This window comes from Struthio camelus, chromosome 1 (genome assembly GCF_040807025.1).
Source record: "Struthio camelus isolate bStrCam1 chromosome 1, bStrCam1.hap1, whole genome shotgun sequence".
In the NCBI taxonomy this organism is placed as follows: domain Eukaryota; kingdom Metazoa; phylum Chordata; class Aves; order Struthioniformes; family Struthionidae; genus Struthio; species Struthio camelus.
The window spans coordinates 66,749,529-66,764,140 of NC_090942.1; the positions used below are offsets into that span (position 1 = coordinate 66,749,529).

At 41.8% G+C, this 14,612-nt stretch overlaps 1 protein-coding gene across 1 annotated transcript in view; it reads left to right on the forward strand.

Annotated features, from left to right (window-relative positions):
• Nucleotides 1–205: 205 nt before the first annotated feature.
• Nucleotides 206–14,612, forward strand: part of FAM180A (family with sequence similarity 180 member A) — a 28,090-nt gene continuing 13,683 nt past the window's right edge. The window contains exon 1 of the mRNA XM_009679910.2: nucleotides 206–443. Coding sequence (XP_009678205.1) covers nucleotides 368–443 — 76 coding nt within the window. The 5' untranslated portion in view covers nucleotides 206–367. The remainder of the gene's footprint in view (nucleotides 444–14,612) is intronic.

The window sequence follows — 14,612 nt, forward strand, 5'->3', positions numbered from 1 at the left end:
ATGAAGTTGCTTGTGACTGTTTATTGGACAAAAATAAATTCCAGCTGGCCCATACAACAAATGAAACTCAACTACAAAAATGTAGCGATATTTATTCACATAGCTGCCAGCAAACTCACATGCACCATGAGTCATTCCAGATGTGGATAAAAACAAAGTCTGTCTGTGAAAGTAAGTTTCCTGATCCCGAGGAGACTTGGTTTGGGAGAAGAGCTGCACATTGACTTCAGCTATACTCAGAGGAACAGACAGGTTCCTCTTTCAAAGGGGGAGGGGGAGAGGAAAAGTCATTTATATTCCTGAAAAGAAGAGAGGTAGGAAATAAACAGCTGGTATATAGCTAGGCATACTTATTTTAAAGAGAAGGATGCATTGGAAGACTTTGCTGCTTCTGCTGTTCTATTACAGTGTTCATGCCACTGTGACCTACAAATGGAGCAGAGGTAAGTTTTAAATATGAAAACCTATTTAAGGGAAAATTTTGAATGTGTACTGAAACTATATTTCATTATAATTTAATTTATGCCTCCCAACTATGGAATTCTTTTTCTCCATTAAACATGAGGTCAGTTAAATAATTATATAGACAAACAGAAAAATATACATGCATAAATACATTAGAAATAAAATTATGATACAGGAGCATATATAGGAACAAAATCCCAAGAACTAAAACTCTGTTCTTTTCTCATTTTTTCTTTTCTCACTCCTTCTTATTTTTTTTCCTCTATTAATAACAGTTCCAGGTCATGAAATCTCAAAGCAAAACCCTTTGCAGTCACAGGTGGCATGATTTTCTGCTCCACCAGGCAGATATCTATAAATCATAAATGTGACAATGCTTAGTATGTGCAGGGTGCTTAGGAATGCTTAAGACCCTACCGTGATGGACTTGCACATGCAACACAGAGAAAGTTACCCAGGTAGCTATCAAGTTTCAGCTGCCAATATGACAATATGTGGTGGTGATATATTTGTATTCAAGTGTGTGGCAGCAACTTATGAAATGGTTTGGGACTGCTGAATTGCATAGAAGATGCTTGCTTAAAAGCTAGTGATGATGTCTTTTCCTTTTTCTTTTTTTTTTTTTTTTCCTCTCCTCTGGTATTTGGCACAGATTCTGTAGCTGCTGGGTAGAGCTGCTGGAAATGGAGAAAGGAAATACCTCCCAAAAGATTTGTTTGGGACTAATACTGAAATGCACAGATTTTTCAAAGGAACTGGAGTCTATTAAATCACCCCCCCTCACACACACACGCTCACATACACTCACAGAGTCTTCTATTTCTTACTCCTTATGGTTAGTTCCTTTCTGATTTGTGCTTTAGGTTTGGCTGGATTTTGTAAAGGGAGGTAGTGACTGAATGGAGTAATGCTGTGGCTGTATCAATGTTTAGCTGTTCTTTATTGTTAGCGGGGGCTCGCTGATAGGGTACTGACCTGGGATGCGGAATGGGAGACTCTTTACCTAGCTTTCCCACCAGCTGCTTGGATGATACCAGAGGAGTCACTTTACCTGCATGTACTTTATAGTTTTCTCTAATAATAGGGGTAATGACACTAATCACCTTTGTAAAACCCCCTTAAAGCTTGTATTTCCAGGGATGACACTTAAAAAGTGAGGAAATCATAGCTACATCTGTATATCTGATAAAAATACTATCTTTTGGGAGAATGAGGACACCTTATCTATGAAGTGGAGAAAACAGAAAGGGTTCTAGTTTCATGAAATCATCACCATGCAATTTAAGGAAGTTCTTTGTTTATGCTAGGTCACTCATAACCCATGTAACTACTACAGTTCAATTTTAATTGTCATGAGCCTTTAAAATAAAACATCAGAACTCTATTCTTCCTTTCGGCATAGCAGATTATTTTAAGAATGGAATCTCTAAAGCTTATTTTGGGGGACTTCACAGGGAAGAAGAGATTCAGTCCCTGTCATGATAAGGAGAGTTCAGTTCTCACAAATATTATGCAAAGAGATCTGCTAAGGGGGGAGCAGAACTTCCTCTCCACAGCTACTTGGACTGTTCAGCTCTGAATATGTCTTAGATGCATGACTCCTCCAACAATACCTACTTCAGAGTATCTCTACTGCCCTGAAATATTCATGTGCCAGGCTAATCAACCCATCCTATTCTGCAGAATTTAGAGGGAAAAAGCACTATCCTCATTTAAGAATTGCTTAGAAACCTGGTAAGAAATTTGAGTTCTGAGGCATGACACACCCTTCTGCACACTCAGAGCTCTTCCTTCCATCCAAGGGACAAGTGACTTGTGACTGCATTAAACTTAGTTGATTAAGTCTTATCCAAGTCCTGATCTGAGTTTGGCACTAGAAGAGCAAAGACAGTCAGCACCTGCTCTGATGGAAATGAACTATAAATCTGCATATCATCTCCATTTTAACTAGTAGTCCAGGCTGTTTACAAAACAGTACAACGGAAGGGCCCTTTTAAATTACCAACAGTTGATTTTTTTTGCTGTAGAAATGAACAGTGGACTTTGGGTAAAATAGGATCTGGCTTTTCCCCTTTTCACCAGGAGGCCCTAGGACAGGCTTAGACGGCCAGCCCTTATAACCAAGTATTTAAGCTCTGGCTCAAGAATAAAGTTAGACCTGAGGAAAGATGAACATGTATGTGCTGAATACTGAGTGGGAACTCCAGTGTGCCACCTCCTCTCGCCTTTATGAGCATCAGTGAATGGAGGAAAAGCATTTCTAGCAAGAAAATTAAATGCTTCCTTTTTCATCCCTTGCTAAGACACAGTAATTTGTGTTAAAAAACACACAGACTCCTCAGCCTGCTTAAATCCAGCTGTGGTCATTGATCCAAATGTCATAGGCAAAGCCTGGGTCTTAGGAATAGACTTATTCAAAAGAATAGAGGAAAGATCCTGAGTGGTGGTGAAATTATTTTGTTTACCATTTCTGTTTTCATCAAGCGTCCCTTAGCCTTAACTGCATGGTTTTACCCTCCTGGATTTTGTGAAACTGATGTCTTGGGAGAAAATATAATACAGGGTCTCTAATGAGTGGCATTTCCATGTGCAGGTACCGGTGAGGGGACATTCATTTCTGAAGGGCCCAGATAAGAATTCCAGACCTTTATAGATGTTTGTCCTGTAGAAACTAAGGGACACATTCTGTTCTTTAACAAAAAATAAAAACAAATGACCGCTGCTATGGTAACCTGAGCCAATGTCGCCGTTTGCCACCCAGTTGCTTTCATCAAACTGCTCTGACGAGTATGGCTCAACGAAGAGCAAAGTTAGCTTCAGATGTGCATTCTAGGAATTGCTTGCTCCCTGAGCAGAAACCCTAAGGTAAGACTTGTTTAGCGCATTTCAGCTCCACTGGTTGTAGTTTATTTGCTTTGCGGGGTCCTGGATTCCAATAAATAGCACAGAAACAGGAACATGCTTGTTATGTAATTGCTTGAGGAGTGAATATGCAGTATGATTCCCCGTGGCTGGGACTTCCTGGAGAGCAGAGAAGCAGATGCAAGTGTACGTTCATCTGTGAGTGGGGGCTGCCGAAGGAAGGCACAAAACGAGAAGGTAAAACTCTTCTCACCCAGCTGTGAGAGAAGTAAGGGGGAAAAAGGTAATGTAGCCATTACATTGTATTAGCACCACCAAGGATTCACGCTTTTAGGGAATAGCTGTGCTGGGCCTTCCAGTCCCCCCAGTTTTACTGCAGTTGCATCCAGATCTATCTTGTCCACATACATCATTTTATGCCTATTCTTCAGTGCTCAGTGAAAGTCAGATTCTCATTCCGTAATGTCAAGGGACATGGATTTTATTCTCTTCAGAGGGTCTCTACAGAAGGAATTCCTTGGACCTTAAGGACGCTTATCCTCCTTGATTTCCCCACAGAAGTGTCAACTTTCGGTATTCACTCTAGTGTTGCAGCAACAGAGATTGTTAATTGGATGAAGCAGCTGTTACATGAGCTACAAACCCTGCAGGTTGTTGCTGTTCATGGGCTCAGCTATAGGAGGCTGGTAGCTCTCCAGTGCCAAGGAAAGGAGGACTATGGATTAAAGAAAAAGGCAGACTAGTCTGTGCTGAAAAAACAGCCAATCGTTTTATGAGGAAGCAGTGTTTAACATTTTCTAAGCCTAATCATTTGCTACATACCAGACTGCTGATGTGGATGAAGGATAAGTTCCTTGAACGTTAGGGTATGCATTCCTGCACCTTTTTACATGATTTGCTTCTTTTCCACCTTATCACATATTGCATTGTTACACCCAGGCACTCCCTTCTTCAGCAACTTGTAGGATTCACTGCTGGCAGTATTGCTTATTTAACACTTTTGTCTTGGACGGTGTGAGTGAAGGGAATATGGTTTGAACACAGCAGGTAATTGCTACGTAAGTGGTTAAAAACATATACACAGCAGCCCTTTAGTATACCAACTCACAGTTTTGGCTTATCTAAGACATATTGAGATTTTCAAAGGTCTGACCCAAGAATAAAAACCATTTACACCAGCTGGACCTGGTACAAGAACTTTTTAAAATGTAACATCTATTGTAATTTCCTTTAATTTCCAAAAGTCATTGTTATCCAAGTCATAAAATATGTATTGCGCATAAAACTATGAAATATATGAAATATTATGAAACAGAGCCAGCTCTGTCTATGCCTGGTTGTGTAAAGTACATTTCTTCTTATGAAGAAAATACAAGATTTTCCTGCTCATTGGCTCCCACAGGATCACTTGGAAAATTGCCTCGACTACCCTAAATTCCTTGCTTGTTGGACCCATTCCACTGACATCACTGGAGCTGCACCAGCAAAATGTTTGATCTACTGTGGAGGGTTATTTCCACCTTTGCTGAGTCTTTTCTGCACCAGTTCTTGGAAATGCATGTTTGTAGGCTGGAGTTTCCTGGTTTGTGAGTTCATTTGTACAGTGCAAATTGTTAGCGAACTAAGTACTGCAACAGTACTTGTAAAGAGAAAGAAACATTGCCTGAAAGACAGACTGGGATAGAAACTCAGGGGCATTAGCCTCTGGATGGCCTGAAGAAGGCAGCTTATATGCCTACGGTTTTATTTCCTGAATTCCTTTGTAAAGAGTTATGTAAGAGAGGAGAATAAATGTGCTTCATAGACCTAAACAATAAAATCTTAAAAAACAAATTGTCCAACAACTGTAAGAAGCAGCAAGGAAGCTTTAGAAAAAAACCACAGTAAAGTAAACAAAGATTTGTTTTCAAGCAGGTCTAGAAAAGAACTGAGAATTAACGAGCTAAGGAGGCAACTAGGATGTCTGCGTGGCACAACGGAGTGCAGTGCTGAGATGATGCAGCCAGTGCCAAGGCAAGGTATCTGTGCAGCACAGCACAGAGCAGGGCTCAGGCTCTAGCTGGAGTCCAAGAAGGGTGACAGTCACATAAGCATAGCATATGCCAAGGGAATAAGTGTTGTTTTTCAGCAGGGCCCATCTGGTTGGGCCGGGAGCCTCATGGATGTGGTCATACCGCTTCTGGTCTGCTACCTCTGCCCTATACTTGCTTGCATGGTGTAGATATGGCCCTCCTGCTTTGTGTTGCAGACCCCTCGGGCATCAACAGTGGTGGAAGTCGGAAACTACAAAACAAGGAGCTACTGCAGGAAGATCAGGGCAGGGACTGAAGAAGGGGTGAAAAAGGGATTAAATATTGGTCCCTGTTAAAGCTGCTTGTTGTCACAAAAGGTAGCTGTAATATCACAGTTCTTGAATGGATTTAATCTGCATCAGATAAATACCGAATATGGTAGGGCTGTGATTGTAATCAAAATCCTTTCTAGCGTGTCCTGACTCCCCAAAAGCTCCTTTAGGGGCAGACTCAATCAATTTGATCTGAATGGAGGATGATCCATTAATCAGAATCCACAGTAGATATCTGAAACTGAAAGACATAAAAAAAATATTTAAAAAATCAAAGTTTAATCTTTTAAAGGGGAATGGTGGTAAACTCTGATGAGAACAGAGGGAGGATAGAGAGATTATAGAAGTTCTCTTGTTTTATTTTAGATCGCAGGTGAATATTGTACTCTATAAAAGCAGTTATGCTGTTAGCAAGGATCTAAGTGATTCTGAAACTGTTTTCACAAGAGAAAGCAGCCCCAAATAGCTAAGGCTTACAGCCAATGTGATCAAAAATGGATTGACAGAATTAAAAATTAAAAAAAGAAAGAATCTAGAAAATTTTCATAAGAGCTGGGTAAGTAACTTTAGAGCAAAGGGAAGACATGAGATGAGACAGGTTTCTCTTCAATATGCACTAGACTAAATAAAAAGTAGGCATTGAAAATAGATTCAGTAGAATCTTGTCAGTGGTCCCAATATCATGACAATACTGAAGATAGGTCACTCAGTAAGGCGCGCTCTGCTATTTTGGTGTTATTTTAAGATCCTGCATGCCATAGTGTCCTTTATCCTTAGTGCCTTAGTGCCTTAGTCCCAGGTATTGAACTATTATGGGATCCTGATCAGTTCACACAGGGTTACTCAGGTCCCAGCCAAGTTCCAACTCAGAAGTACGTTCTGCCATTCTAATCTCTTTTTACAGTTTCAAATTAAGACAGTTCTCTTCAACTCACCTTTGACAACTCACTCACTGCTGTTAATGGCTGTTGAGCCAGTGTTCCCTTCACAGGAGAAGAGTCTGAGTTATGAAAGAAATACCTCACGTGCACATGTAAAGACTGTAAAGCAGTCTGAGTCCTCTCCTGATTATCTTTTGCTTGACTGCTGCGCCCAGAGTCCTCATTTGTACCTGGCATTGTATAAATGCACACAGCAGAAAAAAAAAAAATCTTTCTTTTACCAAAGAACTTTCATTGTAATTAAGGAAAGAAATGTTAACATCCCTTTTCATTGTGAGACATGAAGTAATTAAGTCACTTGCCCCAGATCTCTTCAGGATGACTGCATACACGTCGTCCTGTATATTGGTCGCAGTGCTGATTTTGCTCTGTTTCTAAAGTATAAAGTGCTTTTCTTGTTTTCTTAGGGTAGATCATGCCAGATTCGGCAGGAGGGTAATCACTCCTCAGGCAGAATGAAATCCTGTCAGAGGCACCGAACAGAACAGTGTCACTGAAAGGAAGGTCAGCAGCTCTTAATGAACATCACCAGACTGCAGAAACTCTGATTACTGAAATTGTGACAGGCAAAACGTAAATCACTGCCTCATAGGGCAGTGGAGCAATTAACTTCGCATGCAGTGTCAGTGCTAAGGTTCATGGCAGGGCAGGACCCAAATGCTGGTCTACACTAGCGGAGGTGAATTCTCATGCTTTCTTGCATGGACAGCCTGCATCCACACTGAGCCAGGACTCCTGAAAACCATGTACTATCCCTCTGAACCAGCCCTATAGGAGGGAGCTGAATCTATCTAAGACACAGAGAAGCTAGCTGGATACATGGACCCTGTGTGCTGCAAAACCGGGGAGACTCACACGCACCAGCTGTACAAGTATCTTGGTCTGGATCTCAAGGGTGTAAACCTTTAAAAGCACTGAAATGTGCAAACTGGTGCCACTGAGGTTAACAGCAACTTTACCATTCTCTTGAGTGAGGCCAGGATATGAGTTATTCTCTGTAACTTGGTTTCCTGTAGTAAGCCTGAGTGTTAAATCTTCCAGCCCAGACTTGTTATTTTTTGGCAAAACTGTTTTTCAGCAAAGTGTCACTGGCATGGGTGAAGTTCATGAGGGTCAGGTTTGTGGATCACTGATGGTGGGAAGGAGAAGAGAAAATGTGTCAGGGTATCTGAAATGAAAGAAAAAGTACTATAACATCAAGTTGAGGATAAGTTGCAGAAAACACTTTGCTGGGGAGACACACAGATAAAAGTTCCCAAGGGCCAGGCATCTATGATGTTTTCACTTCCACCAGAGGGAAAAAAAGCAGATGAAGGAATTCAGTGTGCTTCCATTCTCCCTGTGTCTCTCATTACCCTGAAATCCTATTTTATTCAGCTACTGCTATGACAGCTCTATGGTATGTCCCCCACAGCATACTTGCTCATTCAGAGAAGTTAAACTAGCCTCAGTCTACATCACATGTCATGGAGTTTACTTGTCTACTCAATGGCTTAATCCTTAGCAAGTAGCTTTTTCTATATCCTCTGAGGTTCTCATGACTGCAGCAATAGCCCAGCTTTTCCTGTCTCGCTGTCACTGTGCTTGTGGCCCAGAGAGTTCAGTGCTGGACTTGAGATAAAGAAGCAGCATGTGAGGAAGAAAAGGACTGAGTTAAATAAGATCCACTATTCCCAGTTTCCACAAGCATTCCTTTCTTCTGGTGAAAGCATATGTGGGGCCTTTCCTGGCCCAGTTTTCTAGCTACGCTTGGCAGATTGCAGTTCCCCTGAGATCGGCACACATTCCACTCATCCTTTGGAAATTCCTCCCTGGCCACAGTGAACCGGGTCACCCGCCAGGGGCTGGACTCCAAACTCAATGAGTTTCTCTCAGCTTAGGAGGAGCCAGGTGGGTAGCTGAAAAAAAAGTTGCTGAGAAAGAGAAAAATAAGTTCTTCGAAGCTCAGAGGTTATTTGGGAGGAAATGAGGCACTGGGAGGGAGATTCTGTGCTGCCTTGCTGCAATCTCAGGTTGGAGACCCAAATGCACAAGGTCGTCTGTGACGCCTGCATTACCCCCACCTTTTGCGTTGTACTGAGGGAGCAGAATTTGTTTAGCTGTGAAGACGACTAAACTCCACCAAACTGGATGTGGAAATCTGCTGAGAGCTAAAATATAAGGATTTCATTATTTCCATCCATTTGGCAGGTGTTGGCGTGCCCCAAATGGAGCCAACACTTCCAGTCACTTCTCTATCTTGAAAAGAGTGCAGTCTTTTCAATCTGGCAGTGCTTATTTGAGCCGCAGAGGGAAATAAGAGAGGCAAAGGTAAAAGGCAGAGATGCTAAGAACGAATAGAGGAAAAGCTGGAGGCAAAGTTGGCAAAAGGAAGCAAGTAGAATGGATGAGAGGAAAAGAGGAGGAATAAGAAAAAAGTTGTGAGACAGAGGCAAAATAAAATTAATGTAGATGAGAAAGATTAAAGCATACATAGCATTCATCCCCTTGTCAGTGTGTTTTGAGTCCCTGTCTGTACCTGCTGTTCAGAAGATGTCCATCTGTCAAAGCTGGTCTTCATCATAGCCGTCTGTTTCTCAGGCTCTTGGTTTGGCTGCATTTCTCTGGAGATGGCAGCGCCAGTTCCCACCTATTTCTCACATAAACAGGACTTTCTTTTGCTTCCTGTCCCCGCCAGCCTCTCGACACACCAGAATACCGGGATACACTAGTCTTGGCAATTCACCAATGCCACACTGTAGAGTTGTTGCTACTGATTCAGAAATGTGTCCAGTTCTCTGCCCATCTCTTTTCCTGCTTCCTCTTAACTTCTCTAAAGTATGTAGGTATGAAAAAAGATTCTTCCCACTGCCCAGGCAATAGCCTGTTTTTTCCCACTGAAGTTGCAAGAAACTAGCACTTTTACATTGCTATGGGACTACAACATTCCCCCTTAGTACCAATCATCCCTTCCTATTAACATATTTCACAGCAGCAGTGCCACAGCTGCACAAGTCTCTTTTTTCCCCTATTCAGTCCTAGGACGGAATGGATCAAGTTCTGAAGGCCCTCAGTTTCATCTACATTTTTTGTAATGCTCATGGCCATGACATTACAATTTTGTTTATGCCTGACTCTGAATAGATACAAAGTAATTGTTTCTTGAATTGATTTATTTATTAAATACAGATTTTATGTCTGAGGGAACTGTTTCTGTCTTAAGCCCCCTTCTAAAATAAAAGATATTTAATGCATGCTTCATTTTTATTTACTGGTACTTTTCATGAGTTGGCAATGAACAGACTCCATTTCCACTTAAAAACTACTTGTAAACATCCTAATATGGTACAGCATGTTTTAAGTGAAACTATTCATTTATTATAGTCACAGCAGCTTCTGATTTTCTGGATTGCCATGCCAACTGGGCAGAAAGTTCTGGAAAGTGATAAGTCTAGTGATGATAAAAACATATATGGCTTCTTTTATTTCTCTCCAACACCAGGGTTGAATTTTTAACAAATAAAGCTCAAAATATCTGACTTAGTTTGCCTTCTACTCAGCCTGGCAAGTCTAAAGCACAGTTGGGTCCTTACAAAGATGCAAAAGGTTAGATCGTTCCCCACTCGGGTGCCCTATAACAGGAATTAGTTACGATCAGCGCTTAGGCTCAAGCCACCAAGGACAGTAGGTGACTTTCAGGTTGAAGCTTCCAGGAGAGAAAAGAAGATAACATAGGCCCGCTTCCACACAAGTTGTCTGAGAGAAGCCAGAGTGAAATAACAGTCAATATGGTGTCCAAGCTCAGCTCAGAGGGTCCTGGTTTTGATGAGTGAACCACACACACCAGCTGTCTTCTGTCCACCATCAAGATCAACGAACAGCCAAAATCTGCTTATAGGCCCAGGCTGGGTGCTCTTGCCTGCCTTATCTAACCCTCCCACCTTCTCATGCAAAATCCCTGTCTGTCCCACTGTGCCCTATCTCTCCCTAAAACCAGCCTTGCTGCACAGGGGGAAGGCAGCAGCTGCTCCACTGAGGTCTGGCAGTGCAACGTAAGGCGAACAGAGGGACTCCTCTGGGAACACAGGGAGCACAAATGGCAGCTGAAAGGGAGATTTTGGTGTTTGTCAGTGGGCCTAGAATGATGATGCAGTCACAAGCTGGCAATCACATGAGTCAGGGGCTTGTCTTGTTATGGTATATTTCTCATCTTCACTGCAGGGAAATGCTGTGGGCTCCAAATTATGAAGAAGTCAGTGTTTAAAGAGGCTATCTAGTAAATAGCTAACTGCTAGGGATAGCCTAAGAAATTATATTTCCCTAGCAATGCTCTCCTTTTCTAGCCAGAAATTGTTTTTAGGCAGCAGGCTATTGGAAGTTTGCTGGGAATTTCTGGATGCCCTTTAAACCTTTAATGACTAGATGCATGTGCCACAGACCACCAGTCCAGCCTGCATCCTTTTATCCTTTATCCTTTTAAACCCTAATCTTCTTACATGGTGCTCGCTGCCAGCATGGTCCAGCTGAGGGGAAGTCCAAAGCAGAATAACATATGCACATATATCCCCCAAATGAAAATACGGGCAGCACCACTGATGTGAACAACTCAGTCTCTATTGACACAAATTCATCAGCAAGGCAAATGCAACCCACTGGTCATGTATGTTAAATGCTCTGTTCTCCCTTCCTTTCTACTTACATCGTCCAAATGGATGTGTATGTCATGTGCAGCTGGCTTTTCAGTCCCATCCATGATGTACTGTGCTTTTCATTCCTGGTTGAATTCACATTTCCATTCACATGGAAACCGTCACAGAAACAGTTATACCTCCCCTAACACCTGCATAGGAATGATATTGAATCTCAGATTGGACCTCAGCACCCACTAAATGCCTGCTGTGTCTGACGGACTTGAAAAGAGTTAGCTCTTCTAAGCAGCTATTTGTATATATTCCATTTCAGTTTTCTGATTGCAAAACCCCGTGCATTTTCTCACGGGTGCTTTTGTTGACAAAATACAGCACACATTATTTAAAAGTAAAAAGAAGAAATAGATCATATTCTGAGTGATTTTTTCACAGAAAGCTACAGCACTCAAGCCAGCATCTTTCTATAACCCTGTGTGTCTGAGCAGCTCAGCCATGACAAACTAGTTTGAATTCTGCTTGACACTCATTATCTGTGTAGCGCTCAGACGCCAAAACAGAACTGAAAGATTACTGCCATTAGCCAGTGTGAGGACAAGTAGTCCCTACCTCATTTTGTGGCCACATTAAATGTCAGTTTACCCCTAAATATGGTTAGTTAGTTGTATAGCTGGGTGGTATCTGTTTACTTTGCTGGAAGATCATCATCACCACCAAGCTGAGGAAGAAGTGCCATGCAAACTTATCACACTATGAAGTCTAGTTTTTGCACAGAATATTTTTCTAGGTGCAAGAAAATAGATGCCAGATTGACGGAAAAGGTTTTTCCTTAGCAGCCTATAATACAACCCACTGAGTGCATATAAACTGGCAAAGCCTATTCTAAGTAAGCATATTTCACTATGAAAGGTAAAAGATACTAAATTAGTGAGAAGAAAGCCAAAATTCAGGAAAAGACAGGTTGCTTTTACAGATTGAGTTCCACAGCAGCTTATCTAACGTGCTTCTCCACAGTCATAATGGCTTCATCTTGTCAGTCCCCACGCATGGAGTTAAATCAAAGAGTAAATTATCAGCTGCTTTTAGTCAGCTACATGCTATAGGTTTTCACCGGAAGTCAAGCCTACCTCCCTTTCTCCAAATTCAGTTTTCCTAAGTTTAGGATATGATGTCATTAGCATTTTTCCCCCTAAATATTTACTTAGGCTATTTTCCTGGAAGCCAAAATCCATTTCACAAGCTCAGCTCAAAAAGCTCCGGGAGAGGCAACTGTACAGAAAGGAAGAACAGCGCTGAACCAAACGCACCAGGATAAATTGGCAGAGTCCTCTTGGGCTGTGAGCCATTGTGAGATGGCATCCGCAGGGGACAGGGACTAGAGGAATGAAAGATATTGGGTCTTGAGTTTTCATCAGTGTCAGCAGCAGCTGTTAGCATTTCACACTTTCAGGATCCATCCCTTAGGAGACAGGTTATATTGTTGACTACAAGATTTTGAGAAGCTTGAATTTAACCACCTTCTTGTCCTTCTGATCACGAGCATGCCTTTCACAACACAAGGCTCTCTGTAGCCTGACTGCCCACACAGCAGCATCACGGGGTTGGTGGCGCCAGCTCAGGTCATTTGAGGACCTCATCTACAGTGTCCAGCTGCCTCTAGCCGTTTGCAATATTCAAAATTCTGGCAGGGGTTTCTGTATTTAATGGTGAATCCAGTTGTACATCAGTCTCAGCTTTACTTCAGTAGATTGTGAAACCTGAAAGATCTAGGAACATTAAAATTTTAGGAGAGCGCGCAATGTCAAGGAATAGTGGGAAAAGGACTCTAAAATGGAAATCCCATATGTGTGTGTGGAGAAGGAGGAGGCAGCTGTAAAAATAATCCATTTTGCATTTAACATTCAGATCGCTTTGCAAAGTTTCTGGCAATATCACAAAGACTGATGAAATTCCGTTGGCCCACCATTACATTTGCCCACATTGAAATCTGCCAGTTAGATTTAATGGATGTTTATATTTGAGTTCTGCTAATTTGTTAAAACAGTTTCATGCAAATGCAGAACCTAACACAATGGGGCCTAGGCATTCACTCAATTTTGACAAAAACTTGGCAGAATAGACGCCTTCTTATGGTGATCTCCCTCACCACTCCAGGAGAGGCACGTGAATCCCCTGCCTCTCACCCAGGGATACAACAGAGATTTTCACTGCTTATATTCTCCTCAGCTGACAAAACAGCTGCACAAGTCCAGTTCAGAAATGTATTCGAATCCATCCTCAGCTCTTAGTTACTCTCTCAGACTTCTTGCCTTTATCTTCACTACTAAGAAGTATGCAATGCTTTGAAAAGACATTGCTTCCAGAAATAATCATTTCTTTACAAAAAGGACTCAGTATCCCCTTGCTTTTTGCTTATTGGACAAGGCCGATTTATACACTTTCTCCATCCAGCACATCTTCACGTTATTAAGAAAACTAGCAGCAGGCGCACTGACATTTGGAGCTCAGTGAACAGCTGGAAAGGCAGCTGGGGTTTCCTTATTTTTGAAGAACAAGTGAAATCTCGGAGCAGAGGAAGAAAGGAAGTGGGACTTGGGTATTCTCCTCCTACCAATTCATTTGAATTTGGATGGAGATTTAGAGGGAAGAGAACAATTCTGGTCCTTCCTAGTCTGAGGGAGAAAAACGAACAATATAATGTTAATCCTTCCTCAGCTTTGAGCTGCAGGCATTTATACCTAACTAGTTAGAGGAACAGTTTGTCACTCTGAACCTGAGAAAAAACTCTGAACCTGAGAAAAAACTCTGAACCTGAGAAAAAACTTCTTCACTGTGAGGGTGACAGAGCATTGGAACAGGTTGCCCAGAGAGGTGGTGGAGTCTCCTTCGCTGGAGATATTCAAAACCCGTCTGGATGTGATCCTGGGCAATATGCTCTAGGTGACCCTGCTTGAACAGGGAGGTTGGACTAGATGATCTCCAGAGGTCCCTTCCAACCTAAACGATTCTGTGATTTCCCATGTGTGCAGCTGTATGAGGGTGGGCAGTTCATACACAATTGAGATAATAAATGGTTTGTTATCAGTTCAATAACGGTTTCTAGATCTACTGGGCAAATCTTTTAATTTATCTGCTAGTTGAAACTGTTCACAAAAGGCTTAAGTGAACAAGTGAACATTTCAGGGAACCCATCATTTCTCCTGTTTTTCCTGACCTCAGCTAATAACTCCATGATCTCAGTGGGACAGTTCCCACGGGATAATTCACCACAGGACAATTCAATCAGCAGTAGTAAGAATCCTCCATTATTTCTTGCAATCTGCACATTATATGGACATAGATTTAAAGTTAGAAAGCCCATGTACATTTCAGTTT